General features: G+C 51.9%; 1 protein-coding gene and 1 long non-coding RNA gene across 2 annotated transcripts in view; one reads left to right on the top strand and one right to left on the bottom strand.

Moving 5' to 3' along the window:
- The window catches only part of LOC311122848 (Golgi apparatus protein 1-like), a gene marked incomplete at both ends in the record, with an annotated part of 48,966 nt that extends 34,117 nt beyond the window's left edge, over positions 1-14,849 (top strand). Inside the window, 4 exons of the mRNA XM_084197164.1 lie at positions 7,080-7,324; positions 7,765-7,993; positions 11,558-11,664; positions 14,682-14,849. Coding sequence (XP_084053290.1) covers positions 7,080-7,324; positions 7,765-7,993; positions 11,558-11,664; positions 14,682-14,849 — 749 coding nt within the window. The remainder of the gene's footprint in view (positions 1-7,079; positions 7,325-7,764; positions 7,994-11,557; positions 11,665-14,681) is intronic.
- A 712-nt stretch (positions 14,850-15,561) lies between these two features.
- LOC311122850 lies at positions 15,562-16,572 on the bottom strand. Its single transcript, XR_014612506.1, has 3 exons — positions 16,422-16,572; positions 15,661-15,880; positions 15,562-15,605 (listed from the first exon to the last, which is right to left on the bottom strand). It is a non-coding gene; the product is annotated as an uncharacterized lncRNA (long non-coding RNA).
- Positions 16,573-21,237: the final 4,665 nt, after the last annotated feature.

The following is a 21,237-nucleotide window of genomic DNA, read 5'->3' as shown; positions in this document are numbered from 1 at the left end:
ACACGGACACGGACACGCACACGGACACGCACACGGACACGCACACGGACACGCACACGGACACGGACACGCACACGGACACGCACACGGACACGCACACGGACACGCACACGGACACGCACACGGACACACACACGGACACACACACACGGACACACACACACGGACACACGCACACGGACACACGCACACGGACACGCACACGGACACACGCACACGGACACACGCACACGGACACACGCACACGGACACGCACACGGACACGCACACGGACAAAAACACGGACACACACACGGACACACACACGGACACACGCACACGGACACACGCACACGGACACACGCACACGGACACGCACACGGACACGCACACGGACACGCACACGGACACGCACACGGACACGCACACGGACACGCACACGGACACGCACACGGACACGCACACACGGACACGCACACGGACCCGCACACGGACCCGCACACGGACACGCACACGGACACACACACACGGACACACACACACGGACACACACACGGACACACACACGGACACGCACACGGACACGCACACGGACACGCACACGGACACACACGGGGACACGCACACGGACACGCACACGGACACGCACACGGACACGCACACGGACACGCACACGGACACGCACACGGACACGCACACGGACACGCACACGGACACGCACACGGACACACACACACGGACACGCACACGGGGACACGCACACGGACACGCACACGGACACGCACACGGACACGCACACGGACACGCACACGGACACGCACACGGACACGCACACGGACACGGACACGCACACGGACACGCACACGGACACGCACACGGACACGCACACGGACACGCACACGGACACGCACACGGACACACACACACGGACACGCACACGGACCCACACACGGACACGCACACGGACACGCACACGGACACACACACACGCACACGGACACGCACACGGACACGGACACGCACACGGACACGCACACGGACACACGCACACGGACACGCACACGGACACACACACGGACACACACACGGACACACACACGGACACACACACGGGGACACACACACGGACACACACACGGACACACACACACGGACACGCACACGGACACGCACACGGACACGCACACGCACACGGACACGCACACGGACACGCACACGGACACGGACACGCACACGGACACGCACACGGACACGCACACGGACACGGACACGCACACGGACACGCACACGGACACGCACACGGACACACACACGGACACACACACGGACACACGGACACGCACACGGACACGCACACGGACACGCACACGGACACGCACACGGACACGCACACGGACACGCACACGGACACGCACACGGACACGCACACGGACACGCACACGGACACGCACACGGACACGCACACGGACACACACACGGACACACACACACGGACACACACACACGGACACGCACACGGACACGCACACGGACACGCACACGGACACACACACACGGACACGCACACGGACACGCACACGGACACACACACACGGACACACACACACGGACACGCACACGGACACGCACACGGACACGCACACGGACACACACACGGACACACACACACGGACACGCACACGGACACGCAAACGGACACGGACACGCACACGGACACGCACACGGACACACACACGGACACGCACACGGACACACACACTGACACGCACACGGACACGCACACGGACCCGCACACGGACCCGCACACGCACACGGACACGCACACGGACCCACACACGGACACGCACACGGACACGCACACGGACCCACACACGGACACGCACACGGACACGCACTCGGACCCACACACGGACACGCACACGGACACGCACACGGACACGCACACGGACACACACACGGACACACACACACGGACCCACACACGGACCCGCACACGGACCCGCACACGGACACGCACACGGACACACACACGGACACGCACACGGACCCGCACACGGACCCACACACGGACCCACACACGGACCCACACACCGACCCACACACCGACACGGACACGGACACACACACGGACACACACACGGACCCACACACGGACACACACACGGACACGCACACGGACACGCACACGGACACGCACACGGACACACACACACGGACACACACACACGGACGGACACACACACGGACGGACACACACGGACACGCACACGGACCCGCACACGGACACGCACACGGACCCGGACACGCACACGGACACTCACACGGACCCGCACACGGACACGCACACGGACACGCACACGGACACGCACACGGACACGCACACGGACCCACACACGGACACGGACACGCACACGGACCCACACACGGACCCACACACGGACACGCACACGGACACACACACGGACACGCACACGGACCCACACACGGACCCACACACGGACCCACACACGGACCCACACACGGACACGGACACGGACACACACACGGACCCACACACGGACACGCACACGGACACGCACACGGACACACACACACGGACCCACACACGGACCCACACACGGACACACACACACGGACCCACACACGGACCCACACACGGACCCGCACACGGACCCGCACACGGACACACACACGGACACGCACACGGACACGCACACGGACCCACACACGGACCCACACACGGACCCACACACGGACACGCACACGGACACGGACACGCACACGGACCCACACACGGACACACACACGGACACGGACACGCACACGGACCCACACACAGACACACACACGGACACGCACACGGACACGCACACGGACCCACACACAGACACACACACGGACACGCACACGGACACACACACGGACACGCACACGGACACGCACACGGACCCACACACGGACCCACACACGGACCCGCACACGGACCCGCACACGGACCCGCACACGGACCCGCACACGGACACGCACACGGACACGGACACGCACACGGACCCACACACAGACACACACACGGACACGGACACGCACACAGACCCACACACAGACACACACACGGACACGGACACGCACACGGACCCACACACGGACACGCACACGGACACGCACACGGACACGCACACGGACCCACACACAGACACACACACGGACACGCACACGGACACGCACACGGACACGCACACGGACCCACACACAGACACACACACGGACCCACACACGGACACACACACGGACACGCACACGGACCCACACACACGGACACACACACGGACACGCACACGGACACGCACACACGGACCCACACACACGGACACGCACACGGACACGCACACGGACACACACACGGACACACACACGGACCCACACACGGACACACACACGGACCCACACACGGACCCACACACACGGACACGCACACGGACACACACACGGACACGCACACGGACCCACACACGGACACACACACGGACACACACACACGGACACACACACACGGACGGACACACACACGGACACACACACGGACACACGGACGGACACACACACGGACACACACACGGACACACACACGGACCCACACACGGACACACACACGGACCCACACACGGACACACACACGGACGGACACGCACACACGGACACACACACGGACACACACACGGACGGACACACACACGGACACACACACGGACACACACACGGACACACACACGGACGGACACGCACACACGGACACACACACGGACACGCACACGGACACGCACACGGACACGCACACGGACACGCACACGGACACACACACACGGACCCACACACGGACACACACACGGACCCACACACGGACACACACACGGACACACACACGGACCCGCACACGGACACGCACACGGACCCACACACGGACACACACACGGACACACACACGGACCCACACACGGACACACACACGGACCCGCACACGGACACGCACACGGACACGCACACGGACACGCACACGGACACACACACGGACACACACACACGGACACACACACGGACACACACACACGGACACGCACACGGACACGCACACGGACCCACACACGGACCCACACACGGACACACACACGGACACACACACACGGACACGCACACGGACACGCACACGGACACACACACGGACACACACACGGACACACACACGGACACACACACACGGACACACACACACGGACACACACACGGACACACACACGGACCCACACACGGACACGCACACGGACACACACACGGACACGCACACGGACACACACACACGGACACACACACACGGACACACACACGGACACACACACAGACACGCACACGGACATGCACACACGGACACACACAGAGAACACGCACACGGACACGCACACGGACACACACACGGACACACACACGGACACACACACACGGACACACACACGGACACACACACGGACACACACAGAGAACACACACACAGACACACACACGGACACACACAGAGAACACAGGTAGAGATGGAACACAATAGGCCTTGTCTTTATCTGATCTCCTCTTCTCCCATTGACCTGTTACCTCTAATAGATGTGAACACCTGTTACCTCTAATAGATGTGAACACCTGTTACCTCTAATAGATGTGAACACCTGTTACCTCTAATAGATGTGAACACCTGTTACCTCTAATAGATGTGAACACCTGTTACCTCTAATAGATGTGAACACCTGTTACCTCTAATAGATGTGAACACCTGTTTCCTCTAATAGATGTGAACACCTGTTTCCTCTAATAGATGTGAACACCTGTTTCCTCTAATAGATGTGAACACCTGTTTCCTCTAATAGATGTGAACACATGTTACCTCTAATAGATGTGAACACCTGTTTCCTCTAATAGATGTGAACACCTGTTTCCTCTAATAGATGTGAACACCTGTTTCCTCTAATAGATGTGAACACATGTTACCTCTAATAGATGTGAACACCTGTTTCCTCTAATAGATGTGAACACCTGTTTCCTCTAATAGATGTGAACACCTGTTTCCTCTAATAGATGTGAACACATGTTACCTCTAATAGATGTGAACACCTGTTTCCTCTAATAGATGTGAACACCTGTTTCCTCTAATAGATGTGAACACCTGTTTCCTCTAATAGATGTGAACACCTGTTTCCTCTAATAGATGTGAACACCTGTTTCCTCTAATAGATGTGAACACCTGTTTCCTCTAATAGATGTGAACACCTGTTACCTCTAATGGATGTGATCCATAACTGGCTGTGATCATGAACAAAGCTCTATCTCAATTAATCTTTCCTCGATTCAAACTGTCTCCTCGCCTGCTTCTCAACTCTTTTGGAGGAGTAGGTCTAAGGTCCCTCCCCTCGGATCTCCTTGTCCAATGGGTTTTGAGAAGCAGTTGAGGAAAGAGGATGCTAAGAATCGAGGGAAAAGGTATTGGGTAAGAGCCAATCATGTTACCTATGGTACCAGTCAAACGTTTGGACACACCTACTCAAAAGGTTTTTCTTTATTTTTACTATGTTCTACATTGTAGAATAATAGTGAAGACATCAAAACTATGAAATAACACATATGGAATCATGTAGTAACCAAAAAAGTGTTAAACAAATCAAAATATATTTTGTATTTGAGATTCTTGAAATAGCCACCCTTTGCCTTGATGACAGCTTTGCACACTCTTGGCATTCTCTCAACCAGCTTCACCTGGAATGCTTTTCCAACAGTCTTGAATGAGTTCCCACATATGCTGAGCACTTGTTGGCTGCTTTTCCTTCACTCTGCGGTCCGACTCATCCCAAACCATCTCAATTGGGTTGAGGTCGGGGGATTGTGGAGGCCAGGTCATCTGATGCAGCACTCCATCACTCTCCTTCTTGGTAAAATAGCCCTTACACAGCCTGGAGGTGTGTTGGGTCATTGTCCTGTTGAAAAACAAATGATAGTCCCACTAAGTGCAAACCAGATGGGATGGCGTATCGCTGTGGTAGCCATGCTGGTTAAGTGTGCCTTGAATTCTAAATAAATCACAGAAAGAGTCACCAGCAAAGCACCCCCACACCGTCACACCTCCTCCTCCATGCTTCATGGTGGGAAACACACGTGGAGATCATCCGTTCACCTACTCTGCGTCACACCTCCTCCTCCATGCTTCATGGTGGGAAACACACGTGGAGATCATCTGTTCACCTACTCTGCGTCACACCTCCTCCTCCATGCTTCATGGTGGGAAACACACGTGGAGATCATCCGTTCACCTACTCTGTGTCTCACATAGACACGGCGGTTGGAACCAAAGGACAGATTTCCACCTGTCTAATGTCCATTGCTCATGTTTCTTGGCCCAAGCAAGTCACTTATTCTTATTGGTGTCCTTTAGTAGTGGTTTCTTTGCAATAATTGAAATGCATTCCAGGTGACTACATCATGAAGCTGGTTGAGAGAATGCCAAGAGTGTGCAAAGCTGTCATCAAGGCAAAGTGTGGCTATTTCAAGAATCTGAGTGAACAACAATGCCCAGGCCTCTACTTCCAGCCTATACTTACTATCTACACCTTATGGACACAGTCAATTTTACAATAATTCTATTTTATTTGTTTTTTTTGTTTTTGCTCCTGAACTTCTTCTACCCTCAACCTCTCCGATCATTTTCATGATGTCCATCCGGTTTGCTTCTATATGCCATATCTTTCTAATTGTGCTCTTTCCCAAAAGCTCACAACATACAACCTATATACTTATTATGGACACAGTATGCTTTACATTATTAGCTATCTTTGTTATTATTTGTTGTTATTTGTTATTAGGGTGGCTACTTTGAAGAATTTGTTTAACACTTTTTTGGTTACTACATGATTCCACATGTGTTATTTCATAGTTTTAATGTCTTCACGATCATTCTACAATGTACTAAATAGTTTTTAAAAAATAAAGAAAAACCCTTGAATGAGTAGGTGTGTCCAAACGGTTGACTGGTCCTGTACATCTCTGATATTTCTGGTTGTCCTCCCACTCAGACTACCGGTTGAACCCAGTATTGAGAAAGGCCTGTAAGGCCGACATCCCTAAGTTCTGCCAGCCAATCCTGAACAAGGCCAGTGATGACAGTGAACTGGAGGGCCAGGTGATTGGTTGCCTGAAGCTGAAATACGCCGACCAGCGTCTCTCTCCAGACTGTGAGGACCAGATCAGAGTGATCCTTCAGGAGTCGGCCCTGGACTACAGACTGGATCCACAGCTTCAGATCCACTGCACTGAGGAGGTGAGAAGTCAACAATGTGGAACAGTCCCTGAGAGATGTTTACTGACCCAGAGGACCAGCTTAATGTGGAACAGTCCCTGCTACTAAACATCTAAACTAGGCCAGGCTACTGGAAAGCACTTTGACAACTGTTGATGTAAGAAGGCTTTAGAAATACAATTTGACAGACACAACTAGAGAAGTGACATGCTTTCTCCACCTCTTCCTACCCTCCCTCCCTCTCTACCCCTCTCCCTCTCTACCCCTCCCTCTCTCTACCCCTCTCCCTCTCTCCCTCTCTACCCCTCTCCCCCTCTCCCCCTCTCCCCCTCTACCCCTCTCCCCCTCTACCCCTCTCCCTCTCTACCCCTCCCTCCCTCCCTCTCTACCCCTCTCCCTATCCCCCTCTCTACCCCTCCCTCTCCATACCACCCCCCCACCCCCCCCCGTCACTCCTCCAGATCTCTGGTCTGTGTGCGGAGGAGGCAGTGGCCCAGGAGCAGACGGGTCAGGTTGAGGAGTGTCTGAAGGTCAACCTGTTGAAGATCAAACATGACTCGTGTAAGACGGAGGTGCTGAACATGTTGAAGGAGAGTAAGGCGGACATCTTTGTTGACCCTGTCCTCCACACGGCCTGCGCTCTTGACCTCAAACACCAGTGTGCTGCCATCACACCAGGCAGAGGACGACGTGAGTACATTCACCATCTACTGTCTGTTCACAACCACGTGATAGTATTTAGTAAGGACATAGAAGTATATTCACCATCTACTGTCCTGTTCCAACCACGTGATAGTATTTAGTAAGGACATAGAAGTATATTCACCATCTACTGTCCTGTTCCAACCACGTGATAGTATTTAGTAAGGACATAGAAGTATATTCACCATCTACTGTCCTGTTCCAACCACGTGATAGTATTTAGTAAGGACATAGAAGTATATTCACCATCTACTGTCCTGTTCCAACCACGTGATAGTATTTAGTAAGGACATAGAAGTATATTCACCATCTACTGTCCTGTTCCAACCACGTGATAGTATTTAGTAAGGACATAGAAGTATATTCACCATCTACTGTCCTGTTCCAACCACGTGATAGTATTTAGTAAGGACATAGAAGTATATTCACCTTCCTACATCTACTGTCTGTATTTAGTATCTAAGTCCATTGTTTCTCTATATACATTTAGCAGGTGCAACGTTTTCAGTGTAAATTAAAACCACTAAAACCAGATATAAAGTATGATCAGAATCACATTTTTATCATCAATTTATGCAAAAGTTAAATTGAGCTACAGTGGTAAGTAAAATTATGTGAACCCTTTGGATTTCTGCATAAATTGATGATAAAAATGTGATTCTGATCGTCATTTAAGTCACAACAACAGACACACAGTGTGCTTAAACTAATAACACACACATTATTGGATTTGTTTTGTCTATATTGAATACATCATTTAAACATTCACGTAGGTTGGAAAAAGTATGTGAACCCCGTAGGCCAGGGCTGCCCAACCCTCTTCCTGGAGATCTACTGTCCTGTGGGTTTTCAGTCCAACCCTCTTCCTGGAGATCTACTGTCCTGTAGGTTTTCAGTCCAACCCTCTTCCTGGAGATCTACTGTCCTGTGGGTTTTCAGTCCAACCCTCTTCCTGGAGATCTACTGTCCTGTAGGTTTTCAGTCCAACCCTCTTCCTGGAGATCTACTGTCCTGTGGGTTTTCAGTCCAACCCTCTTCCTGGAGATCTACTGTCCTGTAGGTTTTCAGTCCAACCCTCTTCCTGGAGATCTACTGTCCTGTGGGTTTTCAGTCCAACCCTCTTCCTGGAGATCTACTGTCCTGTAGGTTTTCAGTCCAACCCTCTTCCTGGAGATCTACTGTCCTGTGGGTTTTCAGTCCAACCCTCTTCCTGGAGATCTACTGTCCTGTGGGTTTTCAGTCCAACCCTCTTCCTGGAGATCTACTGTCCTGTAGGTTTTCAGTCCAACCCTCTTCCTGGAGATCTACTGTCCTGGAGGTTCAGTCCAACCCTCTTCCTGGAGATCTACTGTCCTGGAGGTTCAGTCCAACCCTCTTCCTGGAGATCTACTGTCCTGTAGGTTCAGTCCAACCCTCTTCCTGTAGGTTTTCAGTCCAACCCTAATTTAGCGTATCTGATTCAGCTAGTTAAGGTCTTGTTGAGCAGCTAATAAGTAGAATCAGGTGTGTTAAATTAGGGTTGGACTGAAAACCCACAGGACGGTAGATCTCCAGGAAGAGGGTTGGACTGAAAACCTCCAGGAAGAGGGTTGGACTGAACCTACAGGACAGTAGGTCTCCAGGAAGAGGGTTGGGCAGCCCTGCCCTTGGCTAATGATTTCTCCGAAAGCTAATTGGAGTCAGGAGTTAGCTGACCTGGAGTCCAATCAATGAGACGAGATTGGAGATGTTGGTTAGAGCTGCCCTGCCCTATAAAAAAACACTCACAAAATGTGAGTTTGCTATTCACAAGAAGCATTGCCTGATGTGAACCATGCCTCGAACAAAAGAGATCTCAGAAGACCTAAGATTAAGAATTGTTGACTTGCATAAAGCTGGAAAGGGTTTCAAAAGCATCTCAAAGCCTTGATGTTCATCAGTCCACGGTAAGACAAATTATCTATAAATGGAGAAAGTTCAGCACTGTTGCTGCTCTCCCTAGGAGCGGCCGTCCTGCAGAGATGACTGGAAGAGCACAGCGCAGAACGCTCAACGAGGTTAAGAAGAATCCTAGAGTGCCAGCTAAAGACTTACAGAAATCTCTGGAACACGCTAACATCTCTGCTGATGAGTCTACGATACGTAAAACACTAAACGAGAAATGGTGTTCATGGGAGGACACCACGGAAGAAACCACTGCTGTCCAAATAAAAAACATTGCTGCACGTCTGAAGTTCGCGAAAGAGCACCTGGATGTTCCACAGCGCTACTGGCCAAATGTTCTGTGGACAGATGAAACTAAAGTTGAGTTGTTTGGAAGGAAGGAACACACAGCACTATGTGGAGAAAAGGCACAGCAACATCAACCTGATCCCAACTGTAAAGTATGGTGGAGGGAGCATCATGGTTTGGGGCTGCTTTGCTGCCTCAGGGCCTGGACAGCTTGCTATCGTCGACAGAAAAATGAATTCCCAAGTTTATCAAGACATTTTGCAGGAGAATGTAAGGCTATCTGTCTGCCATTGAAGCTCAACAGAAGTTGGGTGATGTAACAGGACAACGACCCAAAACACAGAAGTTCATCAACAGAATGGCTTCAACAGAAGAAGAGTCCTGACCTCAACCCGATTTGAGATGCTGTGGCATGACCTCAAGAGAGCGGTTGACACCAGACATCCCAAGGATATCGCTGAACTGAAACAGTTTTGTGAAGAGGAATGGTCCAAAATTCCTCCTGACCGTTGTGCAGGTCTGATCCGCAACTGCAGAAAACGTTTGGTTGAGGTTTTTGCTGCCAAAGAAGGGTCAACCAGTTATTAAATCCAAAGGTTCATATAGTTTTGCCACCCTGCACAGTGAATGTTTACAGTATATGATTAAACTTTGTCCACCGCTGTGTCCTAACGTCCCTCCATCCATCCCTCTCTCTCTCTATCCCTCACTATCCCTCACTCTATCCCTCTCTCCCCTCACTCTATCTATCTCACTATCTCCCTCTCTCACTCGCTCTATCCCCCGCTCTCTCTCTCTCTCGCTCTCATTTCTATCCCTCTCTCCTCCCTCCCTCCCTCCCTCCCTGTTTCTCTCTCTCTCTCCCTCTCTATCTCTCTCTCTCCCTCTCTCTATCCCTCCCTCCCTGTTTCTCGCTCTCTCTCCCTCTCTATCCCTCTCTCCCCCCTCCCTCTCTATCCCTCTCTCCCCCCTCTCTCCCCCACTCTCTCTCTCTCTCCCTCTCTCTATCCCCCCTCTCTCTCCCTCGCTCTCCCCCACGCCTCTCCCTCCCCCTCTCCCTCCCTCCCTCTCTATCCCCCCCCCGCCTCTCTCTCCCTCTCTCTCCCCCCTCTCTCCCCCCTCCCCCTCTCCCTCTCTCCCCCCTCCCTCTCTATCCCTCTCTCCCCCCTCTCTATCCCTCTCTCCCCCCTCTCTCCCCCACTCTTGCTCTCTCTCCCTCTCTCTACCCCCCCTCCCTCTCTCTCCCCTCTCTCTCCCCCTCTCTCCCCCTCTCTCCCCCCTCTCTCTCCCCTCTCCCCCCTCTCTCCCCCCTCTCCCTCCCTCTCTCTCTCTCTCTACCAGAGATGTCATGTCTACTGGAGTCGTTACAGGAGAAGCGAATCCGTCTGCAGCCGGAGTGTAAGAAGAGACTCCAGGACCGCATCGACATGTGGAGCTACGCAGCCAAGGTTAATACACAGGCACTCCTTTAACCTGACAGCAGCCAAGGTTAATACACAGGCACTCCTTTAACCTGACAGCAGCCAAGGTTAATACACAGGCACTCCTTTAACCTGACAGCAGCCAAGGTTAATACACAGGCACTCCTTTAACCTGACAGCAGCCAAGGTTAATACACAGCCACTCCTTTAACCTGACAGCAGCCAAGGTTAATACACAGGCACTCCTTTAACCTGACAGCAGCCAAGGTTAATACACAGGCACTCCTTTAACCTGACAGCTGCCAAGGTTAATACACAGGCACTCCTTTAACCTGACAGCAGCCAAGGTTAATACACAGGCACTCCTTTAACCTGACAGCAGCCAAGGTTAATACACAGGCACTCCTTTAACCTGACAGCAGCCAAGGTTAATACACAGGCCCTCCTTTAACCTGACAGCAGCCAAGGTTAATACACAGGCACTCCTTTAACCTGACAGCAGCCAAGGTTAATACACAGGCACTCCTTTAACCTGACAGCAGCCAAGGTTAATACACAGGCCCTCCTTTAACCTGACAGCAGCCAAGGTTAATACACAGGCACTCCTTTAACCTGACAGCAGCCAAGGTTAATACACAGGCCCTCCTTTAACCTGACAGCAGCCAAGGTTAATACACAGGCCCTCCTTTAACCTGACAGCAGCCAAGGTTAATACACAGGCACTCCTTTAACCTGACAGCAGCCAAGGTTAATACACAGGCACTCCTTTAACCTGACAGCAGCCAAGGTTAATACACAGGCACTCCTTTAACCTGACAGCAGCCAAGGTTAATACACAGGCACTCCTTTAACCTGACAGCAGCCAAGGTTAATACACAGGCACTCCTTTAACCTGACAGCAGCCAAGGTTAATACACAGGCACTCCTTTAACCTGACAGCAGCCAAGGTTAATACACAGGCACTCCTTTAACCTGACAGCAGCCAAGGTTAATACACAGGCACTCCTTTAACCTGACAGCAGCCAAGGTTAATACACAGGCACTCCTTTAACCTGACAGCAGCCAAGGTTAATACACAGCCACTCCTTTAACCTGACAGCAGCCAAGGTTAATACACAGGCACTCCTTTAACCTGACAGCAGCCAAGGTTAATACACAGCCACTCCTTTAACCTGACAGCAGCCAAGGTTAATACACAGGCACTCCTTTAACCTGACAGCAGCCAAGGTTAATACACAGGCACTCCTTTAACCTGACAGCAGCCAAGGTTAATACACAGCCACTCCTTTAACCTGACAGCAGCCAAGGTTAATACACAGCCACTCCTTTAACCTGACAGCAGCCAAGGTTAATACACAGGCCCTCCTTTAACCTGACAGCAGCCAAGGTTAATACACAGGCACTCCTTTAACCTGACAGCAGCCAAGGTTAATACACAGGCACTCCTTTAACCTGACAGCAGCCAAGGTTAATACACAGGCCCTCCTTTAACCTGACAGCTGCCATGTGGAGCTATGCAGCCAAGGTTAATACACAGGCACTCCTTTAACCTGACAGCAGCCAAGGTTAATACACAGGCACTCCTTTAACCTGACAGCAGCCAAGGTTAATACACAGGCACTCCTTTAACCTGACAGCAGCCAAGGTTAATACACAGCCACTCCTTTAACCTGACAGCAGCCAAGGTTAATACACAGGCACTCCTTTAACCTGACAGCAGCCAAGGTTAATACACAGGCCCTCCTTTAACCTGACAGCTGCCATGTGGAGCTATGCAGCCAAGGTTAATACACAGGCACTCCTTTAACCTGACAGCAGCCAAGGTTAATACACAGCCACTCCTTTAACCTGACAGCAGCCAAGGTTAATACACAGGCACTCCTTTAACCTGACAGCAGCCAAGGTTAATACACAGCCACTCCTTTAACCTGACAGCAGCCAAGGTTAATACACAGGCACTCCTTTAACCTGACAGCAGCCAAGGTTAATACACAGGCACTCCTTTAACCTGACAGCAGCCAAGGTTAATACACAGCCACTCCTTTAACCTGACAGCAGCCAAGGTTAATACACAGCCACTCCTTTAACCTGACAGCAGCCAAGGTTAATACACAGCCACTCCTTTAACCTGACAGCAGCCAAGGTTAATACACAGGCCCTCCTTTAACCTGACAGCAGCCAAGGTTAATACACAGGCACTCCTTTAACCTGACAGCAGCCAAGGTTAATACACAGCCACTCCTTTAACCTGACAGCTGCAGTGTTTTTCCATCGACATGTGGAGCTACGCAGCCAAGGTTAATACACAGGCACTCCTTTAACCTGACAGCAGCCAAGGTTAATACACAGGCCCTCCTTTAACCTGACAGCTGCCATGTGGAGCTATGCAGCCAAGGTTAATACACAGGCACTCCTTTAACCTGACAGCAGCCAAGGTTAATACACAGGCACTCCTTTAACCTGACAGCAGCCAAGGTTAATACACAGGCACTCCTTTAACCTGACAGCAGCCAAGGTTAATACACAGCCACTCCTTTAACCTGACAGCTGCAGTGTTTTTCCATCGACATGTGGCGCTATGCAGCCAAGGTTAATACACAGCCACTCCTTTAACCTGACAGCAGCCAAGGTTAATACACAGGCACTCCTTTAACCTGACAGCAGCCAAGGTTAATACACAGGCACTCCTTTAACCTGACAGCTGCAGTGTTTTTCCATCGACATGTGGAGCTATGCAGCCAAGGTTAATACACAGGCACTCCTTTAACCTGACAGCTGCAGTGTTTCCTCTGGGATTTCTTTCAGCAGTGGTGGCAAATGTAGCTGTTTTAAAGCCATTTCTTGCAATTCTACAGTTCTTTTGCGATGATCGTTAGTTCTCAAAGATGATCTTATTTTATAAAATTTAGGTCCATTTAATCTTTTCTACATACTTTATATTTAGTTATAGTTGTTTAAGTTTACACTGAAAACGTTTTACCATCCCGTAAATCATTATTTTGTACAACATATATTCACCTGTAATTCTCCCTCCTCCCCCCCAGGTGGCGCCAGCAGAGGGTTTCTCAGACCTAGCCATGCAGGTGATGACCTCCCCATCTAAGAACTACATCCTGTTTGTAATCTCCCTGGGGGTGATTGTCCTCTTCCTGGTCGGCCTGTTGTGTGGACACATCACCAAGAGGGTCACCAGGGAACTGAAGGACAGGTAGAGCGAGGAGTCCCAAATGACACCCTATTCCCTACATAGTGCACTACTTGTGACCAGAGCCCTGCGGGTGTGCTGCGTACCTGGACCTGACATCACAGGACATGAGATCAATGTTATCGTCCTCTTGGTCCACTTCATCAACTGGCTTTGTGTGAGAACTAACCCTACAGGGCTCTGGTCAGAAGTAGTGCACTATGTAGGGAATAGGGTGTCGTTTGGGAGGCAGCAACAGACTCTCTCTTCCAAAAGCCCAACTAAAAACCCCCAGCCCTTGCTTGGCCACCTCCGCCCCTCCCACCACCCAGAGCCCCAGTCTGGGGGTCCGGCCACCTCCTCCCCTCCCACCACCCAGAGCCCCAGTCTGGGGGTCCGGCCACCTCCTCCCCTCCCACCACCCAGAGCCCCAGTCTGGGGACCCAGCCACCTCCGCCCCTCCCACCACCCAGAGCCCCAGTCTGGGGACCCAGCCACCTCCGCCCCTCCCACCACCCAGAGCCCCAGTCTGGGGGTCCGGCCACCTCCGCCCCTCCCACCACCCAGAGCCCCAGTCTGGGGACCCAGCCACCTCCGCCCCTCCCACCACCACCAGCACCTGATCTACTCCACTACTACTGAGAAGAATGTGAACAAAACTGTCCCTGAACCTCCTCCTGAGGCAGACTACTGTTGGTCCTACTGGTTCTAAAACTGTCCCTGAACCACCTCCTGAAGCAGGCTACTGTTGGTCCTACTGGTTCTAAAACTGTCCCTGAACCACCTCCTGAAGCAGACTACTGTTGGTCCTACTGGTTCTAAAACTGTCCCTGAACAACCTCCTGAAGCAGGCTACTGTTGGTCCTACTGGTTCTAAAACTGGCCCTGAACCTCCTCCTGAAGCAGGCTACTGTTGGTCCTACTGGTTCTAAAACTGGCCCTGAACCTCCTCCTGAAGCAGGCTACTGTTGGTCCTACTGGTTCTAAAACTGTCCCTGAACCTCCTCCTGAAGCAGGCTACTGTTGGTCCTACTGGTTCTAAAACTGTCCCTGAACCACCTCCTGAAGCAGGCTACTGTTGGTCCTACTGGTTCTAAAACTGTCCCTGAACCTCCTCCTGAAGCAGACTACTGTTGGTCCTACTGGTTCTAAAACTGTCACTGAACCTCCTGAAGCAGGCTACTGTTGGTCCTACTGGTTCTAAAACTGGCCCTGAACCACCTCCTGAAGCAGGCTACTGTTGGTCCTACTGGTTCTAAAACTGTCCCTGAACCTCCTGAAGCAGGCTACTGTTGGTCCTACTGGTTCTAAAACTGTCCCTGAACCTCCTCCTGAAGCAGGCTACTGTTGGTCCTACTGGTTCTAAAACTGGCCCTGAACCTCCTCCTGAAGCAGACTACTGTTGGTCCTACTGGTTCTAAAACTGGCCCTGAACCTCCTGAAGCAGGCTACTGTTGGTCCTACTGGTTCTAAAACTGTCCCTGAACCTCCTCCTGAAGCAGGCTACTGTTGGTCCTACTGGTTCTAAAACTGTCCCTGAACCTCCTCCTGAAGCAGGCTACTGTTGGTCCTACTGGTTCTAAAACTGGCCCTGAACCACCTCCTGAAGCAGGCTACTGTTGGTCCTACTGGTTCTAAAACTGGCCCTGAACCTCCTCCTGAAGCAGGCTACTGTTGGTCCTACTGGTTCTAAAACTGTCCCTGAACCTCCTCCTGAAGCAGGCTACTGTTGGTCCTACTGGTTCTAAAACTGTCCCTGAACCTCCTCCTGAAGCAGACTACTGTTGGTCCTACTGGTTCTAAAACTGGCCCTGAACCTCCTGAAGCAGGCTACTGTTGGTCCTACTGGTTCTAAAACTGGCCCTGAACCACCTCCTGAAGCAGGCTACTGTTGGTCCTACTGGTTCTAAAACTGTCCCTGAACCTCCTGAAGCAGGCTACTGTTGGTCCTACTGGTTCTAAAACTGTCCCTGAACCTCCTCCTGAAGCAGGCTACTGTTGGTCCTACTGGTTCTAAAACTGGCCCTGAACCTCCTCCTGAAGCAGACTACTGTTGGTCCTACTGGTTCTAAAACTGGCCCTGAACCTCCTGAAGCAGGCTACTGTTGGTCCTACTGGTTCTAAAACTGTCCCTGAACCTCCTCCTGAAGCAGGCTACTGTTAGTCCTACTGGTTCTAAAACTGTCCCTGAACCTCCTCCTGAAGCAGGCTACTGTTGGTCCTACTGGTTCTAAAACTGGCCCTGAACCTCCTCCTGAAGCAGGCTACTGTTGGTCCTACTGGTTCTAAAACTGTCCCTGAACCACCTCCTGAAGCAGGCTACTGTTGGTCCTACTGGTTCTAAAACTGGCCCTGAACCTCCTCCTGAAGCAGGCTACTGTTGGTCCTACTGGTTCTAAAACTGGCCCTGAACCTCCTGAAGCAGGCTACTGTTGGTCCTACTGGTTCTAAAACTGTCCCTGAACCACCTCCTGAAGCAGGCTACTGTTGGTCCTACTGGTTCTAAAACTGTCCCTGAACCTCCTCCTGAAGCAGACTACTGTTGGTCTTACTTTTTCTAAAACTGGCCCTGAACCTCCTCCTGAAGCCGGGTACTGTTGGTCCTACTGGTTCTAAAACTGGCCCTGAACCACCTCCTGAAGCAGGCTACTGTTGGTCCTACTGGTTCTAAAACTGGCCCTGAACCACCTCCTGAAGCAGGCTACTGTTGGTCCTACTGGTTCTAAAACTGGCCCTGAACCTCCTCCTGAAGCAGGCTACTGTTGGTCCTACTGGTTCTAAAACTGTCCCTGAACCTCCTGAAGCAGGCTACTGTTGGTCCTACTGGTTCTAAAACTGTCCCTGAACCACCTCCTGAAGCAGGCTACTGTTGGTCCTACTGGTTCTAAAACTGTCCCTGAACCACCTCCTGAAGCAGGCTACTGTTGGTCCTACTCGTTCTAAAACTGTCCCTGAACCTCCTGAAGCAGGCTACTGTTGGTCCTACTGGTTCTAAAACTGGCCCTGAACCACCTCCTGAAGCAGGCTACTGTTGGTCCTACTGGTTCTAAAACTGTCCCTGAACCACCTCCTGAAGCAGGCTACTGTTGGTCCTACTGGTTCTAAAACTGTCCCTGAACCTCCTGAAGCAGGCTACTGTTGGTCCTACTGGTTCTAAAACTGTCCCTGAACCTCCTCCTGAAGCAGGCTACTGTTGGTCCTACTGGTTCTAAAACTGTCCCTGAACCACCTCCTGAAGCAGGCTACTGTTGGTCCTACTGGTTCTAAAACTGGCCCTGAACTTCCTCCTGAAGCAGGCTACTGTTGGTCCTACTGGTTCTAAAACTGTCCCTGAACCACCTCCTGAAGCAGGCTACTGTTGGTCCTACTGGTTCTAAAACTGGCCCTGAACCTCCTCCTGAAGCAGGCTACTGTTGGTCCTACTGGTTCTAAAACTGGCCCTGAAGCAGCTCCTGAAGCAGGCTACTGTTGGTCCTACTGGTTCTAAAACTGTCCCTGAACCTCCTCCTGAAGCAGACTACTGTTGGTCCAACTGGTTCTAAAACTGTCCCTGAACCACCTCCTGAAGCAGGCTACTGTTGGTCCTACTGGTTCTAAAACTGTCCCTGAACCACCTCCTGAAGCAGGCTACTGTTGGTCCTACTGGTTCTAAAACTGGCCCAGAACCACCTCCTGAAGCAGGCTACTGTTGGTCCTACTGGTTCTAAAACTGACCCTGAACCTCCTGAAGCAGGCTACTGTTGGTCCTACTGGTTCTAAAACTGGCCCTGAACCACCTCCTGAAGCAGGCTACTGTTGGTCCTACTGGTTCTAAAACTGTCCCTGAACCTCCTCCTGAAGCAGGCTACTGTTGGTCCTACTGGTTCTAAAACTGTCCCTGAACAACCTCCTGAAGCAGGCTACTGTTGGTCCTACTGGTTCTAAAACTGTCCCTGAACCTCCTCCTGAAGCAGGCTACTGTTGGTCCTACTGGTTCTAAAACTGTCCCTGAACCACCTCCTGAAGCCGGCTACTGTTGGTCCTACTGGTTCTAAAACTGTCCCTGAACCTCCTGAAGCCGGCTACTGTTGGTCCTACTGGTTCTAAAACTGTCCCTGAACAACCTCCTGAAGCAGGCTACTGTTGGTCCTACTGGTTCTAAAACTGGCCCTGAACCACCTCCTGAAGCAGGCTACTGTTGGTCCTACTGGTTCTAAAACTGGCCCTGAACCTCCTCCTGAAGCAGGCTACTGTTGGTCCTACTGGTTCTAAAACTGGCCCTGAACCACCTCCTGAAGCAGGCTACTGTTGGTCCTACTGGTTCTAAAACTGTCCCTGAACCACCTGAAGCAGGCTACTGTTGGTCCTACTGGTTCTAAAACTGTCCCTGAACCACCTCCTGAAGCAGACTACTGTTGGTCCTACTGGTTCTAAAACTGTCCCTGAACCACCTCCTGAAGCAGACTACTGTTGGTCCTACTGGTTCTAAAACTGTCACTGAACCACCTCCTGAAGCCGGCTACTGTTGGTCCTACTGGTTCTAAAACTGTCCCTGAACCTCCTGAAGCCGGCTACTGTTGGTCCTACTGGTTCTAAAACTGTCCCTGAACAACCTCCTGAAGCAGGCTACTGTTGGTCCTACTGGTTCTAAAACTGGCCCTTATCCACCTCCTGAAGCAGGCTACTGTTGGTCCTACTGGTTCTAAAACTGGCCCTGAACCTCCTCCTGAAGCAGGCTACTGTTGGTCCTACTGGTTCTAAAACTGGCCCTGAACCTCCTCCTGAAGCAGGCTACTGTTGGTCCTACTGGTTCTAAAACTGTCCCTGAACCTCCTCCTGAAGCAGACTACTGTTGGTCCAACTGGTTCTAAAACTGTCCCTGAACCACCTCCTGAAGCCGGCTACTGTTGGTCCTACTGGTTCTAAAACTGTCCCTGAACAACCTCCTGAAGCAGGCTACTGTTGGTCCTACTGGTTCTAAAACTGGCCCTTATCCACCTCCTGAAGCAGGCTACTGTTGGTCCTACTGGTTCTAAAACTGGCCCTGAACCTCCTCCTGAAGCAGGCTACTGTTGGTCCTACTGGTTCTAAAACTGGCCCTGAAGCAGCTCCTGAAGCAGGCTACTGTTGGTCCTACTGGTTCTAAAACTGTCCCTGAACCTCCTCCTGAAGCAGACTACTGTTGGTCCAACTGGTTCTAAAACTGTCCCTGAACCACCTCCTGAAGCAGGCTACTGTTGGTCCTACTGGTTCTAAAACTGGCCCTGAACCTCCTCCTGAAACAGGCTACTGTTGGTCCTACTGGTTCTAAAACTGTCCCTGAACCACCTCCTGAAGCAGGCTACTGTTGGTCCTACTGGTTCTAAAACTGTCCCTGAACCACCTCCTGAAGCAGGCTACTGTTGGTCCTACTGGTTCTAAAACTGGCCCAGAACCACCTCCTGAAGCAGGCTACTGTTGGTCCTACTGGTTCTAAAACTGGCCCTGAACCTCCTGAAGCAGGCTACTGTTGGTCCTACTGGTTCTAAAACTGGCCCAGAACCACCTCCTGAAGCAGGCTACTGTTGGTCCTACTGGTTCTAAAACTGTCCCTGAACCACCTCCTGAAGCAGGCTACTGTTGGTCCTACTGGTTCTAAAACTGGCCCAGAACCACCTCCTGAAGCAGGCTACTGTTGGTCCTACTGGTTCTAAAACTGGCCCTGAACCTCCTGAAGCAGGCTACTGTTGGTCCTACTGGTTCTAAAACTGGCCCTGAACCACCTCCTGAAGCAGGCTACTGTTGGTCCTACTGGTTCTAAAACTGTCCCTGAACCTCCTCCTGAAGCAGGCTACTGTTGGTCCTACTGGTTCTAAAACTGTCCCTGAACAACCTCCTGAAGCAGGCTACTGTTGGTCCTACTGGTTCTAAAACTGTCCCTGAACCTCCTCCTGAAGCAGGCTACTGTTGGTCCTACTGGTTCTAAAACTGTCCCTGAACCACCTCCTGAAGCCGGCTACTGTTGGTCCTACTGGTTCTAAAACTGTCCCTGAACCTCCTGAAGCCGGCTACTGTTGGTCCTACTGGTTCTAAAACTGTCCCTGAACAACCTCCTGAAGCAGGCTACTGTTGGTCCTACTGGTTCTAAAACTGGCCCTGAACCACCTCCTGAAGCAGGCTACTGTTGGTCCTACTGGTTCTAAAACTGGCCCTGAACCTCCTCCTGAAGCAGGCTACTGTTGGTCCTACTGGTTCTAAAACTGGCCCTGAACCACCTCCTGAAGCAGGCTACTGTTGGTCCTACTGGTTCTAAAACTGTCCCTGAACCACCTGAAGCAGGCTACTGTTGGTCCTACTGGTTCTAAAACTGTCCCTGAACCACCTCCTGAAGCAGACTACTGTTGGTCCTACTGGTTCTAAAACTGTCCCTGAACCACCTCCTGAAGCCGGCTACTGTT

Source organism: Coregonus lavaretus (genome assembly GCF_964263955.1).
Source record: "Coregonus lavaretus genome assembly, contig: HAP1_SCAFFOLD_1761, whole genome shotgun sequence".
Lineage (NCBI taxonomy): Eukaryota > Metazoa > Chordata > Actinopteri > Salmoniformes > Salmonidae > Coregonus > Coregonus lavaretus.
This window is presented reverse-complemented; position numbering and strand designations above follow the sequence as displayed.